General features: G+C 42.1%; 1 protein-coding gene across 1 annotated transcript in view; it reads right to left on the bottom strand.

The window, feature by feature from the left end:
- The window catches only part of LOC116503618 (protoheme IX farnesyltransferase, mitochondrial), a 111,286-nt gene that overhangs the window by 89,138 nt on the left and 2,741 nt on the right, over nt 1-19,407 (bottom strand). Inside the window, exons 2-4 of the mRNA XM_032210154.1 lie at nt 18,899-19,025; nt 17,774-18,095; nt 4,295-4,419 (exon numbers count right to left, since the gene is read on the bottom strand). Of these exons, the coding sequence (XP_032066045.1) occupies nt 4,295-4,419; nt 17,774-18,095; nt 18,899-18,991 (540 nt within the window). The 5' untranslated portion in view covers nt 18,992-19,025. The remainder of the gene's footprint in view (nt 1-4,294; nt 4,420-17,773; nt 18,096-18,898; nt 19,026-19,407) is intronic.

The raw sequence follows: 19,407 nt of genomic DNA, 5'->3' as shown, positions 1-19,407 counted from the left end.
CACCTCTTCAGGAAGACAATGCTTATGCCATGATAACTTCCACAGAGAAATTTAGAGGTAAAGAAGTATTCTGAATTGCAAAATATAGAAACTGGATAAATCAAAAGAAACGACGCAGTTAAATGGATCTCATATATCTTCTGTTCCGAAAAAGTTTCTCTGGAATTAAATACCAGGGAAATTGTTTTGGAATAGAAGACATATTGATCCACTTAACTGTGTCGTTTCTTTTGCTTTATCCGTAGTTTTTGGGCAATGAAACATTCCATGTACATCACACTGATTTTTAAAAATAGGATTCTATACCTATGGATATACTGCTAGAGTAGGAAATATAATTAACATACAGAAAAAATCCAGCAGTTTGCTTTTAAAAAACATTATAGAGGGAGGGAGGGAGAGAGAGAGGAAGGAAGGAAGGAAGGAAGGTGTAGGTAGGTTGGTTTTAACATCAAATTATCACATACTTTTTATAAATTCTGGAGAATCTATCTTAGCCTTTTTATATGTTTATTTTCTAACTGACCACATTTATTTTCATATCCATTTTAAGTTTTACTTTAAATTTAAGATATTATCAATCAAACCCAACCACAACTGTTTATATTTCAGCCACTATAATCAAATCATTTTAAACATCCTGGTTTCATTTTTCAACCTTCTCCCACTTTGAACCATTCAATCTGAGAGGAATTCATATGACTTATTTCAAGATTTCAAAGCCATATATTTTGTTGTAAACACTACAGGTTTTATCTCCACTGGAGTGTCATAATACAAAGATTAATGTTGCTCAATTTTAATAAAGTATTTTTCCACATAAAGATATGATAATATACTACCATAACCCTGTTGTTCAGTTTTCATAAAGATTGGACAACAGATTTACAAGTCTAAAATGGATCTTTAACTAAAAAAACCAAGTTGGAAATGTGATTTATATTGTGAAAAAAAATAATATATTTCTGGAAGAGAAATGGGATGAGAAGGTGGGATTTTATTTTCTTCTCTTATTTATTTGGGAGATAAGATTTATAAAACCAAAATGGGAGGCAATGGAAGCTCTAGAGCTAATCTATTTTATAATTCAACAAGCCTTTTGTTTTAGCATTTATAAGATGCCAAAGTATTTATTTGTTTGGAAAGACCGTAACAGTCTCTCTAGGAGGAAGAAGTTCCATTTAATGCACTTTACCATATAATTACCAATGTATAGCAAAATGTATGGAATTTGTTTCTATAGAGAGATACTATAATTAGCTTTTTGTCCCACCCCCAAAAGCAATTTCCTATTTATCCTTATAACTATCACTAATCAATTACACATGCATATCCTAAATAAAATCCATAAACCTTATGAACACTTAGTAAATGTGTAAGTAGTATATGTATAAATGACTAATAGGACTTCTTGTTCACTGAGGTTGCTCAAATATGAAAATGCTCACTGTCTCAAACCTAATAAATTAAGATGCACATTATAAATAGCTAATTTTAGCATTCCATATAATATAACCGAGAATTAATGAAGAGTAAAGGATAGGACAACCTAAATGCCTTCTTAGCAGACGGCATGAAGAGACTAAAAACAAAATGTTCATCCTCAAATTTACTATGGAAGATTAGAAATCTTGGATTGGGCACTGAAAGGTCTAGTATAGACAACAAAACCAAAAAGTCTATAAACTTAATTATAGTTTAATTAAGATGATGGAAGAAAGCCAAGTGGAAGGGATGATAAGAAGGAAGAATTGACACAAGGGAAAGCTCTTTCCTCTGCCGCTTTAGAAAGTATCCCAGAGCCTTCTTGCTAACATTATTTCTAGTCCTCCAGTTGAAGATCTGCTGCCAAAAGCCTCAATCTCCAAAGGGGATTGAGGAAGAGGACTGTTCAGTTCTGAAAAGGAGCGGATTCAAGCTTCTGCCCCAAAGAGGACGAAGTGACAGAAACTTTCTACTTAGGGGAACACAAACAGCTGTCAAACGCATATTGTAACAAGTAATCATTATTAGGTGATAAAACATGCTTTTACTTAGGACATTATTGAAGGAATAAAAATGAAAAGGAGAAAAGCAAGTATGCACATTTAACTTTTTAAAAATAGGTACTGAAACAAAGAAACCTCCACACATCAATCTTGCATACAGTTGTTTTCATACATCATTATAATTAAATGAAGCAAATTGCAATTTATAGTTGTAACTGTCAGTTTTCCCACAATTTTTCTCTATGTATTGAATCAATACCGCTTTAAAATTGATAAAGGCAACATAGATCAAAAGTCTAATCAATGTACTGAGCAAATGTTGACCAACTAAACCCAAGTCATAGCTTAAATTAGTCAATGAACCAATTATATGTGCCTGGTGCAAACTTTTCTAATAATATTTAAAGAAGCAAATGAATGAAAATGGAACAGATGACTCCTTTTGCCTTTCTTATTATGGCATTGTATTCCATAGACCTGGCAAAAATGGACAATCTGTTTGAACAAGAAGAAAAATATCCTTCCGTTGATCCAAGACATTCATGCTTTGAAAACACTACAAGGAGGAATACTGGAAGTGAACAACTGACTATGTAAATACTTTGGATTCTTCAATCATGGTATGAATTTCTATGAAGACAGATGCCTGACAAGGGATGAGATATATTTCATGAGAGCTGTGAAGAATACACTGGGAAGATACTTTGTAAGTCTGACCCAAAAGTCTTTAAACTGAATCTTATATCAAGCAGAGGAAGCATTTTATATATAAAGGAAGTTATATCTAAACATTTGAGCATAAAGGTGCATAAATACAGAAAAAGACAAACAATTATAATATATTGGGGAGATACATCACACATAAGATTTTTTTCACCTTATATCCCTTGGAACCCTGAGATGACCCCAGGAGAACTTGATGGGGTCCCACAGGAAACTAAGGAAAAAATGATCAGGCATTCAAGGAAACACACACACATACATTTTCAATTCAAACTACAATTCAAAGCAACTTACACACTGTAGCTTAGTTTGAATGTAGCAATAAACTATACTCTATTTTTACATGATGAGTCTGCAGATTTTGTAAGCATCCTTATTCTTTCAAGTACCTTTTCAATTAGCCAGTGTTCAGTCAGCTAAATCTTAATATCAACTAACCTTAAAACTAAATATAGTTTAATTAAAATCAGTGTGTTGATTTAGAATAGACCATAATTTGAATTAATTATAGTTTGAGGGTTGGACATAATTCTAAACTACAATGACTTAAAAATGAAAAGATGCCTGATAGTTTTTTTCTTGGCTTGAGAGGGAGAATTACAAGAGGCTTAGACTCCTATACGTAAATATAAGTTACTTAGTGATACATTTTAATGAATGAGTTTATTTTGTACACCTATCATTTCTTTCCAATTATCTTTAAATTTATTCCAATGAAGCTGAACTCTCTAAATTGGAAATTAAGAAACAGCATGCAGAATGCAGACAAAAGCTTTATTCCTTTTCCAGGAGTGGGTTGGGAGGGGAGATTTTCAAACTGTTTTTTAAACCTAAAAAAAAAAAGTTTGGATTCATTAATGATACCTCTTGGAATGATAAGCAATACTTCAAATATCTATGGAGATTCTCAGTCATGCAGGCCATGGTAGTCCTAAAAGTGCTTTTTTCAAAAGGCAACTGGACTTCGTTTTTCAAGAAAAACAAAGACAAGTTGTTTTTTGAAAAAAGCACCTTTGGCCAATGCTTCAAAGTATTCTTTATCTGTTTGGATTATGTGGCTATGGGATGTTCCATACCATACTATTCCAAAGACTGTTACAACTAAAACGTCAATGCAACTAAAGAAAGATGTATTTGTGATGTCTGAATAGCACTGTCAAGCTTAAGAAATTTGAATTTTGTGCATCAACTTCTATACATCTGACTTTCCAAGAAAAAAACTGAGTTGCACAACATTTTCTGAATTTCCTCCAATTTAAATCAGTGCACCAAGGCATGCATTACTTGCATCAATCATAAGACAGAAAGGAAATCCTTCACTCAGACATTAGGTAATAGATTTGAGAACACCACTAAGAAGATCTAACTGTACCTTTAGTTTTATACAATTTGTTGCTTTTCTATTGTGAGCTCCTGATACCACTTACGGTGCTTTAATTCACATTTTTATTTTCCTAACACAAACATTTGTTTCCACATGCTTACCCTTTGATTCACCATAGTATAACCTCAACAGTACAAATGAAAACTTTTAAGTCACTTCTGATCGAAACATGTGAAAAAGCTGTTAATAAAACACTGACCTGATTAATGGAATTAGCTGCACACGATGACAGGCCTGTTCCAAGGGTGACCAATAGGAAGCAGCTTAAGTCAAATGGCACGGGTGCAAGCGCAAATCCAGCTGAAGCCGTACCTACAACCAGGACTGAAATATAAACAAACAATTCAGCACTAATAAACGAACAGAAGATAATTTATACTTTTGCATTCATTACACGTCAGTTACATTATTAATAAGGTAGTAATGGACAATAATGATGGACAACAGTGCTACATTTGTGGAACAGCAATAATCCTGCCTCTTGCCTTAACAGAATGTAGGAAAAACAGGGCAAATTCTGTTTAATGGTTCCAATATTTTCAAACAAGTAGCATTGTTACAAAAGAATGACATAAGACAGGGAGAATACTGAGAAACATAACTGAACTTTAAAATTTGACAACACACAATAATGAATATTTGTTAAGCACAATTTATAATGTATTGACTATTGCTGAAATTAGGCCTATGCTTCTTTCTTCTGTTTCCTTTAATTATTTCAATTCTGTTACGTTAACCAGAAGGTTTTGAAGGTTAATAGAGAACATGTTCTGATTAAAAAAATGAATATGAAATTTCTAATAGATGTACTAGATTATATTAGCTATAACATTTTAGACTTGCTGGCCAGTAGAGGTATTTTACTGTTCGTAAATTTTTAATTTATGTTGTTTTTATATCCTTTTAAAATTGTTCATTTTTGTGTTTATTCTTTTATTTTGTCATAGTATTTTTTTAAAATAAAAAGTAAAGATATTCCCACAGAAATGTGTTCCCCTTGCGTAATTGTGCACCTTATGTGAATTAGTAATCTCCTCTATGGAATAAAACTCTGGAGAATATAGGTACAATCTTAATTTGTCCTTCTAGATTTATAACCATTAAAAATAGTACAGGTAGCGCTCGACTTACAAAAGTTTGTTTAGTGACTGTTCAAAGTTACAACGGCAGTGAAAAAAGTGACTTATGACGTTTTTTCATAGTCCTTTTCAGCATCCCAACAATCATGTGATCAAAATTCTGTTGCTTGGTAACTGGTTCATATTTATGACCTTTGCTGTGTCCCGGGATCATGTGATCACCTTTTGCAACCTTCTGACAAGCAAAGTCAATGGGGAACAACCAGGGTTACTGACTTATCAACTGCAGTGATTCATTTAACAACTGGTGCAAGGAAAGTGATAAAATGGGCAAAACCGACTTAAAAAATTGTCTGTTAACAACAGAAATCTTGGGCTCAATTGTAGTCATAAATCAGGGACTAACTGTACTGACAGTTACTTGTCCACATTTTATCTGTATTTATTCATCCACATTTAAAAGCCACTTGACTTTGTAGCTACTCTTGATTGCTTATGAAAAAGAACAAGACAGAAATAGGTGGTAGCAACTAAAAATGGCATACGTTGCTGACTTCCTATTTGGTTTTTATCAAGTTTTGCTATGTGTACCAGGTTTCCATTAATAAGGCATATATTTTATTTTACACTGCGACTAGAAGTTTAATTAAAACTTATCAGAGAGACTGCTTTAAACTTATGTATAATAGCAAGATACTAGCTGATTTATAAATAGTGAAATGTGAAGCAGTTTGTGTAACATTATTTTAATGCCCCCAAAGAATTCTAGCACACTAGAGGCAGTGTTCTAATTAAAGTCTTCATTGATTTCTCCAAATTAATTTCATTATAACTTATCAGAATCTCATTAAAGCAGCTGTAATACATTCTACTTCATCCAATTGGCTGGCTATTGTTGTAAGCTGGCTCAGACTTTATATCCATAAACAATGTTCTTAGTGTTAAGTACATCATCTCAGTCTTTGATAAAGCAAATAAATATGTGTTTACGTTTAAGGCCGACTCCTATAAAGTATTCTTATGTTAAACTTCCTACAGCTTCTTGAAGGGTATAGTTGCCACAGGACATGGTGAACTAACCCAAGATAAGATAGTGTTACTGAACACAAGCGTTCCACATATATATTTATTAATTATAACCTCTGCATACCATACACTCCATCAGTATTCCTGAAGATTTATATACCGTGTTTCCCCGAAAATATGATCTTTTCTGAATCTAATGCCTTGCCACATTTTTCGTGTGGGCAAAAATAAAAGCTCACCCCCCAAAATAAGCCCCCTGGACAACCCACCCCCCTCCGTTCAGGCAGAGCACCGCTTATCGACCTAGTGGTATCCCAAAGGCGCTAAGCCGCGGAAGCCGGGGGGGGAAGGGGCTCACGTTGCTTGCCACCTTTGGGATACCACTAGGTTGGGGAGTGGCATTCTGCCTGGCCAGAGGGGGGAGTTGCCGGGCACTGCTTCCTTGCACGCGGCCTCCCAAAGAGCCGGGCACAGCCTCAGGGGTGAAGCAGCCATGAGATGACAACTCACGAGCAGCCGCCTGGCAAACCCCCTCTACAGCTGGGCAGAGTGCCATTCACTGACATAGGGGGTATCTCTAAGGCACCAAGGCATGTGGCGCTCTGCCCGCCCCCCAGCTCCCACGGCTTGGCACATTAGGGATATCCCTAGGTCAGTGCATGGAGCTCTGCCTGGCTGGAGAAGAGGGTCACACGAGTGCCTGTTCCGCTCCCAGCAAGCATGCCTCCCAGCCTCATCATGACCTGGCCAAACTCTCCCCACAGAGCCAGGGCGCTGCCGCCGCACTCCGAGCATAACTTCTTCTCCGGCTTTCAAACTCCAAAACTCGGCTGACGAGTCTTCCAGCAGTGGCCGCTCTAGGAGTGCACTGTATGGTTGTGGGCCGGCTGCTGGAAGCCTCTCTGTCCGGAAGACTCTTTGTCTGGAAGCCTCTCTGTCCGGAAAGTATATTCAAGAAGCATTGTTTCCTCAACTCTTCTTCCCTGAATTTCAAGTCTTAAGCTTCCTAATAGGGAATAATATTCTATTCCGAGTAGGAAATTTTCCAAGTAATTAGGAATTGAGGCACAAAGTGCTCCAGAGGTGACAACTTACAATCTGAATTGCATTTGGAAACTGAATGGCAATCAGTAAAGTATCTCAACATTGGTATTATATATAAAATCCCAGAGGCTTTCACTCACCAGAAGATGGGCTTCTGCATTATGTACTAACTACAGTTTCCTATCAGTCTCTCCCTAAAGGCAGGCCCACGTAGAATATAATTCACCAGTCCTTGCTAGAGCTGATAAATTTATGGGTGATTGTTATCAGGACCTCCAAACAGAACTATAACTGACACACCAGCTAAAATTATGCAAACATCCCCTACCCGGCCTTCCACTTGTGTATCTAGTAATAATTATGGATCTAGGATGACTCCTCAGTCACAAAGGTGTTCCTTAAAGAACACTGTTGTCTGGCACTGTTATTTTATTCACAGTAATAACCTCAGCCTAACAATAATTGGATCAAGTTTTAAAAATAGTACCCCTATTTATAAGGGTTTAATTTCAGTTTGTTCTTTCCTGCATACAGCATAAGAAATGGCCTTGAATGACAGGTGGAAGAGTCACTACCAAGGTAATGGTCAGTACAACAGGGCTGGGGCCAAGGGCAAGGAATTAGTTTTGGAAATGCCTCAGGCAAGCCCTTCCCTATGAGGGTAGCGAGAAGCACATTCAGCCTTGTAAGATTTTGTTCCTATAGTTGTTACAGTAATAGTCCTGAGTTATATGGCATTGGATTTTTAGTCTGGCCTACTTGTACTTCACAGCCCCAGATATTGGATCAAAACTTCCACAGGATCCCCACTATGGCCTGGGTAATGATGTAAACCTGAATATTACCATTTCATCCTATCCAGCTGATTGACATCCCCCAAAGGTTTCATATGGCTAAAAAGTAAGAGTAAAAGGCATGAATCAAAATAGGAGCCTGGATTGCTAAAACATATGAAGAACAGTTGTGAGAACTGAGCATGGCTAGTCTAGTGAAGAGAAGGACCAGTGGAGACATGATAGCAGTGTTCCAGTGTTTGAAGAGCTGTCACAGAGAGGAGCGGAACTGAAGTGGGCCGAGGAAGAACGAGGCAGGAGGCTCCTGAGGTAAAGTTAACAGCACTTTATTTCAATAGAACTGAACAGTAGACTGGCTAGTGGTAGATTGGGACTCCGCCCTGCTTGACAGCTATTTATATGGAGCTGTCAAGCAGGGAGGCCAATAGGCATGCGTCTGACAGCCCACGCTCAGCCAGCCACGCCTTAGCCAATCAGGCGCGGCCTGGCTGTTTCTGGCTGTCAGTCGTAGGCGCGAGGGCTAAACACTTCTTCCCCCTAGCAAGGGCGCATGCGGAAACGTGGCGCATGCATACTCACGAAGATAGGCGGATGGCGGTGGACACGCCCCGAACGCCTCAGTTCAGGAGGCGTCACTGGAGAAGTAAGACGTCCCTGTAGCAGCTCCTCCCCGGAGGGAGTGGAGCTCCAGGTGACATCACGAAGGCCTAGTCTGGAGGGCGGAATCCCAGGAAGAGGTAGGCCGGGCAGTGGGGGCGCAGTCTGAACAGGGAGGGTAATACAAACTTGCTGGTATGTGGTGAAAGGATTGGGGAGGCCTGGCGGCGGAAGGCCTATGTAGGGCGAACTGGGAAATGCGAGGTTGGTTTGAGGAGGTGCATGAGGTTGCCGGGAAACGGTAACTGGGCAGGAGAGGCCTGACATGGGTAAGGCCTCATGTGGAACGGAGGCTGCAAGCGGCGGCGGGCCTGAGACTGGCTGCTGGGCAACACTGCGGGTCGGATTAAGTCGAGGCCTCTGGAGGGTGGTGGTGCCTTAATTGGTCCACACGGCGCCGCCACTCAGTGCCATCTGATAGGTGGACCCTGTAGGAACAGGGACCAGTTATTTCGGTGACGGTGGTAGGCACCCACCGAGGATCCCCAGAGTAGCTTCTGGCCCAGACCAAGTCCCCCACCCTGAAGCGGGAAGGGGCCCCCAGGTTGCCAGGCTGATCCCCTGAATAGATAGGATGCAATCTATCCAGGGTAGTCCACAGGCGCCGGCCCATCAGTAGCTCCGCAGGGCTCTGTGTGATGGGGCAAGGAGTGGAACGCTGGGCCATAAGATAAGCAGCCACCCTTGCCGGCCAGTCACCACGGTCCAAGCGGCCTAAAGCCTCCTTGGCTGACCGGACCGCCCTCTCCGCCTGGCCATTGCTGGCTGGATGGTAAGGGGGACTGGCGCGTGGCAGATCCCTTGCGCAGCCAGGAATTCCTTGAACATCGTGGATGAGAATTGCGGGCCATTGTCAGACACTACGACGTCTGGCAAGCCATGTGTGGCAAAGAGGCGCCGCAAGGCCCGCACCGTACTCTCACCTGGGGTGGGGGACATGAGCACTAACTCCACTCATCGAGAGAACGCATCCACAACCACCAGGAACATCTGGCCCTGGAAGGGACCCCCAAAATCGAGGTGCAGATGGGACCAAGACCCTCTGGGCAACTCCCACTCCCGGGGGGAGGCGGAGGGGAGAGCAGGAAGGGACACTTGGCAGGGCACACTCCTCCCCACCTAGCTCTCAATCTCATCATCCAGGCGGGGCCACCAGACATAACTCTGGGCGAGCGCCTTCATGTGCACGACCTGGAGTGGTCCGCATGGAGACGAGAGAGAACTTGGTGGCGGAGGGAGGGAGGAATGATAACCCTGCCGCCCCACAACAGGCACCCACAGTGCAGGGACAGCTCCAACTGACGGGTCTTAAAGGGGAGGAACTCCTGAGAGGACCCCCCCCTGTAGGCCAGCCCCTCAGGACCCATGCCATGACAAGCGAGAGGACAGGGTCGGCTTCAGAGTGGGCTGCCACATCAGTGGCTGACAGAGAAAGGTCCAGGTCCGCAATGGACAGGATCGAGAGGCAAGGGACTGGCTGCGGGTCAGTGCAGGGAAGGGGATAATGGCTAAGAGCATCGGCGTGCCCCAGTTGCTTGCCAGGACGGTATCTCAGCGTATATGAATACGCTGCAAGAAACTCCATCCAGTGGGTCATCCTGGGAGACAGGATGGGAGGGGTCGGCCTGTCACCGGCCAGAAGCCCAAGGAGAGGCTTGTGGTCAGTGTAGAGAGTAAAGGAGAGGCTTGTGGTCAGTGTAGAGAGTAAAGTGCCGACCGTAAAGATAGTCATGGAATTTTTTAATCTCGGACACCGCAGCCAGAGCCTCCTTGTCAATCTGGCTGTAGTTCCTCTCAGCCGAGGAGAGTGTCCGGGAATAAAAAGCCACGGGGGCTTCTGAGACATTTGGGAGGACATGGCTCAGAACAGCCCCCTGACCAACAGGGGAGGCGTCACATGCCAACGTCAGCAGCATCTTGTCACTGTATTGGACTAAGACTGCCTCTGACATCAGCATGGCTTTGACAGCCGTGAACGCATGCGCTTCGCAGCTGCCCCAGCGCCAGGCCGTGGATCGATCGAGCAACTGATGCAGCGGCTCGGCTGGTGATGCCTTGTGCGGCAAGAAAGGCACGTAAAAATTTAAAAGACCAAGGAATGCTTGCAGCTCCGCATTGGAGGTGGGCGCAGATGTGTTCCTGATGGCAGCAACTTTAGAGGGTGTAGGGTGGATTCCCTGGGCGTCAAACATGAAGCCCAGGAATTCCACCTTAGGCACAGCAAAGGAGCATTTGCTACGCTTTAATTTAAGACCCGCGCCCCTAAAACGGTTGAAGACCTTCCGAAGTACTTTGATGAGCCCTGAGCGGCTGGTAGCAGCGATCAGGACGTCATTGAAGTAGGGGACAACGCCAGGGAGTCCATGGAGCAGCCGCTCCATGAGGCTCTGGAAGATCCCCAGGGCAACGGAAACGCCGAATTGGAGGCGGTGACAATGGAAGGCCCCACGGTGGGTGACAATGGTGTGAGCAGCAGCAACAGCCAGGCCGCGCCTGATTGGCTAAGGCGCGGCTGGCTGAGCGCGGGCTGTCAGACGTGTGCCTATTGGCCTCCCTGCTTGACAGCTCCGTATAAATAGCTGTCAAGCAGGGCGGAGTCCCAATCTACCGCTAGCCAGTCTACTGCTCAGTTCTATTGAAATAAAGTGCTGATAATTTTACCTCAGGAGCCTCCTGCCTCGTTCTTCCTCGGTCCACTTCACTGGTGACGAGGATGGGATCCACAGGCTCTGATTAACAGCCTAGGACAGAGACAGAATTTGTTTTTTTTTTGTCTCTCTCACGCTGCCGAGGAGACTTAGCTGCTTGAGCCATGGCTGCTATGCCTCCGTTCGCTCTTTTTGGAACTGCCGGCGAGTTGTGGGCCGGGTTCTTGAAGCGCTTTGAGTGTTTTCTGATAGCGAACAACAGGCAGGGATACTCGCAGGCACGCAAGTGCAGTTTTTTTCTTAGTGCCTGCGGTCCCGAAATGTTTGGCACGGCCCGCGCTTTTGTGGCTCCGAGGCCAGTTTATGAGCTGGGCTGGGACGAGCTGATGGCCTGGCTGAAGAACCACTATGCCCCTACCCCTTCTAAGATTGCTCGCTGCTATGCCTTTCGGCAGTGTGTTCAAAAAGAGACTGAATCAGTTAGCCAGTTCCTCCAGTCCCTTGAACCGTGGCGATTCAATGTGAATTTCTAGACCTAGATGACAACCTCGTCGAGCAATTTGTGTGTGGAGTGTGGGACATCCGGCTTAAGCGGCGGCTCCTGGCGAAGGCTGACATCACCCTGCCGCAAGCCGTGGACGAGGCAAGGGCAGCGGAGCTGTCCGAGCAAGCTACTGCTGAAATGGCCAGATTCTTGCCTCCTCCTCCTCTGCCTGTGCACCGGGCTTGCCTTATTGACGAGCTGGTGCCACTGCCTGACCCTGACGAGGAGGACCAGGTCGACCGCCTGAGGGCCATTCCTAGATGACAGCCGCAGGTGCCGTCCTGCTCTGCTGATGCAATGGCCGCTTGCCTAGGTTGCGGAGGCACCATGCCCAGGCATCCTGCCCCTTTAAAGAGTCCGTGTGCTACCGCTGCAACAAGAAGGGGCACCTAGCGCAAGTCTTCCGGGCCACCCTGCCGCTACATCTGCAGCCCGAAGTTCCTCAGCTGTCCTATGGCCAACCTGCACCACCGCGGAGCCAGCAACCCCACTGTCAGCAGCGCCGCCGCGACAACTTCTTCGCCATTGACAAGGGCCTCCTTGCCACCCCTGCAGAGTTGGTCAGCCAGGCGACGGCCGGCTCTAAAAAGATAACTCTGTCCCTCCTCCTCGAGGGGTCGCCTTGTATAATGGAGGTGGACTCAGGGTCCTCCCATTCCCTCTTCTCATGGGCAACCTTTTCCCGAAGTCCCAGCTGTCTCCACCGGACACTGTTTTACGGGACTACCAGGGGACTCAGATTCCTACCCTGGGTTGCTATGTGGTGTGGGTGGAGTACGGGGGTGGTTTGCTGCCTGCCTGTTTTGGTGGTCCAGAAGCTGGGCCTGGATTGGTTTTCCCCATTAGGCCTCTCCACCTCTTGGGTGCATCTCACGGTGGACACACCCCCTGGCATCGAAGACATCCTGGCAGAGTATGCTGATGTTTAGAGTTTAGAGTTTTATTAGAATTTGTAGGCCGCCCTTTTCCCTGAGGGGACTCAGGGCGGCTCACATAAAACCGGGAAAGGGGAATACAGACATCAAGATAGAAACATATAATAAAATGGTAGGCAACATACATTCATCATTCGGGAGGGGCAACTATCCTTATCCCCAGGCCTGACGGGCGAGCCAGTTCTTCAAGGCTATGCGGAAGGCCTGGACGGTGGAGAGGGTACGAATCTCTACGGGGAGCTCGTTCCAAAGGGTCGGGGCTACTGCTGAGAAGGCCCTCCTCCTTGTGGTTGCCAGCCGACACTGGCTGGCCGATGGGATACGGAGGAGGCCTAGTCTATGGGATCTTATTGGTCGCAGGGATGTAATTGGCAGAAGGCGGTCTCTCAAGTATCCAGATCCACTGCCATGTAGGGCTTTATGGGTGATTAATAGCACCTTGAAGCGCATCCGGAGATCGACAGGCAGCCAGCGCAGCTCGCGGAGGATAGGTGTTATGCAGGTGAATCGAGGTGCACCCGCAATCACTCGCGCGGCTGCGTTCTGCACTAGCTGAAGTCGCCGGATGCTCTTCAAGGGCAGCCCCATGTAGAGCACATTGCAGTATTCCAGCCTAGAGATCACAAGGGCCCGAGTGACTGTTGTGAGAGCCTCCCGATTCAGGTAGGGTCGCAAATGTTTTTTATGGTAAGCTGGGGGAGTACAAGGGTACCCCTATCTCCCTCAACCTAGACCCCCAGGTTGCCCCTATTAGGCTGAAGGCCCGCAGGGTGCCTTTTGCCTTGCGGCTCAAGGTGGGTGCAGAACTTGACAAGCCTGGAACCTGTCGACCACTCGCGATGGGAGACCCCAATAGTGGTCCCTGTCAAGGCCTACGGGTCCATCAGGATCTGCGCTGACTACAAGTCCACCATCAACCTTGGTCTCCAGGCAAACCCCTATCCAGTCCCTGTGGTGCAGCATCTACTTTCCAAAGCATCCAAAGGCAAGACAAGGAACAATGGATGGAAACTGATCAAGGAGAGATTCAACCAAGAAATAAGGAGAAATGTCTGACAGGGAGAACAATTAACCAATGGAACAGCTTGCCTTCAGAAGTTGAGGATGCTTCATTACTGGAGACTTTCAAGAAGAGACCTGACAGCCACTTTTCAGAAATGGTATAGGGCAGGGATGTTAAACTGGTAGGCCTGAGGGCCAGATGCATCACACACAGACCACGCCCATCCCAGCTCTGTAAATGGGAAAGACGTGGCGAAACATCACAGTACAGCAAAGTGACACAGCGAGTTTGACACCCATGCTAAAAGGTCTCCTGCTTGAGCAGGGGGTTGGTCAAGGCCCTTCCAACTCTGTTATTTTGAATCTTATTGAAATAAAGGAACCTCTCGGATTACATTTCAGCTTCCCGCCCCCAACTAAATCCATTCAGTTAGGCAGCAGTGGAACCAACATAGCATACTACTTGTGATCCTTACTTGAAGACTCTATTTGGGATTGGTAATTCCAATGCTAGCACTCAAAAATAGGGAAATCAAGTGACCATCCCTGTGCTTTCCGGTTGAAAAGACTACCCACTTTCTCACTTTCAGCATCTGTTTGTCTTCTAGCCACTCCTTAGCCCTTTTGTATTTTGTATACACCAAAGCAATGCAACCAATCACAACTTGAGGCTAGGCACTGAGTGCACTATGCAAACAACATGCTTTCTTGAACTCTCTTTCTCTCCTCTCCAATTTCTCTGCTCTGCAGAGGAGGGGGAAAAAGCAAGCAATCTGTGTCGGCAATTTCTCCTTTGCCTGACCCTTATTCCCCACACTTCAGAGCAGAGAAACTGGAGAGGAATTTCAAGCGAGAAAACTGTTTGCTATTTTAAACATATCAAAAGAAAAAAATGACTTATGACCGTGTCCTTGCACTTATAACCATTGCAGCATCTCCACAGTCCTCTGATCAAAATTTTGGAAGCTTGGCAACCAGCATATCTTTCACAGAGTCACATGATCACAATTCTCAACCTTCATAGCCAGCTCCTGATGAGCAAAGTCAATGAGGGAAGCCAGCCTCACTTAATGATCATGTGATTGATTTAATGACCATTGCAAAAAAAAAAAAGGTTGTAAAATGAGGTATGTTTCATTTAATGATCACCTCCCTTAGCAATAGAAATTCTGGTCCGAATTGGGTTATAAACTGTTTGCTCCTATTTGAAATTGACTGGAAAGGAAAAGATTTCAAAACAAACCTGTAAGATTCCTGCATAATTTTCCCACAGATTCCAGCCCTGGGCTCTCCTGCAATCCCTTTCTTTCCAATAAATCTGCTCCGTGAAGGGAGAAAAAAGGGGGGGAAATGCAGGTCCGGCACAGGACAACATTATACTGACTGTAATGGTGATCACGTAATTAAGGTATAGTGCAAAGATTGTAAACGGCCCATAGAGTTATTTTTTTAGCACTATGGTAACTTCAAATGGTTTCTGAGCAAATGGTCAGTAAATGAGGAATACCTGTGCTCATACTTACCAACACTTGTAAGTATGAACTTCCTTGACTTACAACAATTCATTTAGTGACTGTTCAAAGTTACATCACTGAAAAAAATGACTTATGATCATTTTCCACATTTGTGTCCATTGCAGCATCCTTGTGGTCATGTGATTTACATTTGTATGCTTGACAACTGGTTCATATTTATGATGTTTGCAGTGTCCTAAGGTCATGTGATCACTTTTTGTGAACCCTTCTGACAAGCAAACTCAACGGCAAATCCATATTCACTTAACAACCATGTTACTAATTTATCAACTGCAGTGATTCATTTATCAAATGTGGCAAGAAAATTTGTAAAATGGGGCAAAACTCACTTAATAAATATCTCATTTAGCAATATACATTTTAGGCTCAATTGTGCTTTTAAGTCAAGGATTATCTATAGTCAAATGTCATTAAGAGGTCTAAACGAACTAGAGAGTTTATGGGGTTGGAAATTCTGGGGCTGCAATATTTGCTATGTCTTGTCTCCCCCCCCCCCCCTTTAGCCTACTGTCTCAAAGGCCTCCAACTAAGTGGTGGTATTCTTCATCATACAACCCTGCAAACAAACCATTATCACGAATTTTATGATAAATGTGTAGCAAAAATAAGAAAAAAAGTATAGTTTTTCTTTAATGAGAATAGTTGGAGAATTTCATCACAGTACCCTAAATTTTAATATTTCCCCAAGGAAAGCTACAAAAAAAAATGTCTGCATCAATATTTTTCTTCTTGCACGTTCACACTTTGCTCACTGAAACACTGTAAGAGTAACGTTGGTGGTAAGAGACTCAATTTGTTTACACAGTAAATCTAAATTTGTTTCTAGTTATATGGTTGTTTCGCTGGCAGTTACATCATGAACATTAGAAGGAATTCATATTCTTAAGATATTCTCACAATTGACAGTATCTGAACCAAATGTAAACAAAACTTTTTTTAAAAAAACAAAACAAAAATGGTCTTGAAAAAACTGCACACTGTAATGCTATCAACATTCACTCATAATACTAAATCAGGATCATTATCACACAAGCCTCTGCAAACCTAACCTTTTCTCTAACTTGCTATATCATGTCACAAATTTTGATAATTTATGTAACCATTCACTAAAATATATGTTAAACCAGGATTAGATATTATGTAGAGTTGCTAGAATCCATACTTTTATTTTTGCTACTCACAGAAGATTCAAATTATTTTTGAACTGTGAACACAAATGTGGGAACATAGCATTTATCACTAAATTGAATACCTGTTTCTCAGAGTGCAATTGAATGAACAACTATCTTGTCCGAAACCTAAATGCAATGTGGAAGTAGGACTTGATAATTGAAATAAGCCACTGTATCTGCTCCAAAATAGCTATTCACAAAGACAAGCCAATTACTATTCTCAACTTATTTCTAAATAAAATTAATTTGTAATTCTTCATGCAATCAAATATATTTGTTATCTCCATGAAGCAAAAATATTTGAATGCATAAAGATCTCTGTTACCCTTCTCCGTTTTTCAACATCTCAACCCCCCCCCCAAAAAAAATATAGGTGATTCTCAGTTAACCACTCAGTCAGCAAACATAAATTTACAACATTGCTAAATAAGTGGTACTTACAGTTGGTTCCTAAAGTTCCAGGGGTTATAGAACCCTACATTTGCATGACTGCAAAACAGACATTTGCCAGTTGGCCTGTATTTTTGACCATCCAGTGTCCCATAGCCATATGATTACAATTTGAGACTCTCCCATAAGCAAAGACAATGAAGGAAGCCAGCAAGAAATTAGAAGTTGCAATCACAAGAGGACCTCATTTAATGATTAAAGATGATTAACTTAATCATGGCAATGCTAGTGCTGGAATGTTCACTGCTAAGCACATAATGCTCTGCTTTATGACCATATATCTTGGCAATGGAAATAAATAAATAATACTGTTTGTGGTATTTTGTAATGAACAATTGAAAGCACAAAAAAATGGAAATCTGTAACTTTGCCTCTTTATGTGAGAATACGGAAACCAACTCATTTTCTTACATGGTGATTAACAATAGATAAGGTTATAATGCCAAACATGATTACTGAATTTGGAGCTCTTTGTTTTTCTAAATAGATGTAAGATGAAATCAGTGCTTTCCAAACTTTTTCCTTCATTATCCACAACTGCTAATTTGAATGTCCTTTTTATCCAATGTAGGTAAAATAAATTTAAATGTCCCTGTTGTGATTGGGTAATGGGTTTGTGTGTCACTGTCTGAAGATAAACCACTTTTACCAAATTTTGGGTAACTCAACGCTAAGTCACTTTATGAGGCTGCAGAACTTTTTAAAAAAATGATTGAAAAATCAAAATAAAAAAATGCAAAGAAGAAAATACATGTAATAAAACAGTTCCATAAAAGAAAAAAAAAGACCTACCTGTAAGTTTAATTTTGGTCAAACGAGCCAAAATGTTAGGTAAAGTATCCACATTTAATTTTATTTCTTTCCAATCTTTTTCTTCTTTTGATGATGATTCTTCCACAGTTTTTACAACAGTAGTAGCTGCCGTCAACTTCAATGTTTCTTCATTCATCACTGGTTTCTCTGAGAAGGCAGGCAGAAGAGGTGAAATTGATTTCACCTCATGGACAATCATTGTCTCTTCACTTGAACGCTGTCCTTCCAGGCAAGGCGATACTGCTGATGCTGGCTTCAGCTTTGCTTGCTGTAAAAGTGCTTTCTTATGCTGCATTACATACTGGAAAAGAAAAAGGGGTTTTTTTTGTAAAACAGCCATTTTAACATATTTAAGTTTCTTCAAATAACACTTTTCACTTTCTATATGCTTCTGAAAAAGTCATATTTTATTATTTAATTTATGTATTATAATTTCATGGAAGCTTTTTATCCTTAGTAACACATCCAGAAATATTTATCTTACAGCTATTTTATATTTTACAACACTAATGCAAGATTATTACTAAGAGTACCTTAAATTCTTGTTTCTGAGTTGAATGTTTCAACTTTAATACTCTGTGAATCATTAAACACCACCCATTTGGCTTACAGAAATATACAGAAAAGTAAAAGATATTTTTCTAGCTACATTCTATACACCACACATGAATACTACCTTAAATAAATTACAATTCTTCCTTGCTATACAAATCTAATCCCTGGATGATGTGACTGAAATATAACCCAAGGGCAACAACAATTTAATTGTACCCCCGTGTTACTTTTTCTTGGGATATTTAACGTATGTATTTTCATCTCTATTTGTAAATTCCAAATACTGAAGTGCCATCATATCCAAGTGGATATGAGCATAAAGAAAATGTGCAGGCAAAGACAGAAGAGGACAAACAGCAGCAAAGTGAATGGACTCAATTACAATGGTGATGGGCAAACTGAGGAAAGGCTTAAAAGGCCAGATGGTTCATTTATGTTGTTGCTAAGAGTTGACAATGACATAATGGCTCATAATTAATCAATCCAGAAATTGTATAGGTATAATCAATTCCAGCTTTTGAGGTGGTATGCAATGTTATATAAGCTTACTTTTCGCCTGAAGAAATTCAGCTGTTGAAATGTAACTCCCTTTATTTTGACAACTCTAAAGAAACATGCGAACTTGCATGGCATCTGTTGCATGATGTTTTTTCTTGGATGTGCTGCAAAAATTTTCCTGCAAAAGAGAATTATTCTTTAAAAAAACTTTTACAATAAATATCACAGAAACTATAGGTGTATATATCAAACATAATGCAGAATAAGTTCTGCCAAGCCATCCTATATGAACCACTGTACAACAAAATAAAATTAAAAACTTCTTTGCTGATCTCAGTTGCCTAAATAAAGTCAGCAGGGATACCAATGCAAGAAAGGTAAGACTAGCATATATATTCTTCCATGAAACTATTCTGAAGACAGTTTACCTCACCAGCCCACATGCTTTCCAGCATCCATTTTTTTCTTCCTTCCCTTCTACCATTGACACAAGCCATTTATTTAATAGCATTGGTATATTATTTCTTCACAGTGCTATTCCCAGCAGTTTACCTAAAATA

This window comes from Thamnophis elegans, chromosome 2, assembly GCF_009769535.1.
Source record: "Thamnophis elegans isolate rThaEle1 chromosome 2, rThaEle1.pri, whole genome shotgun sequence".
Taxonomy (NCBI): domain Eukaryota; kingdom Metazoa; phylum Chordata; class Lepidosauria; order Squamata; family Colubridae; genus Thamnophis; species Thamnophis elegans.
This window is presented reverse-complemented; position numbering and strand designations above follow the sequence as displayed.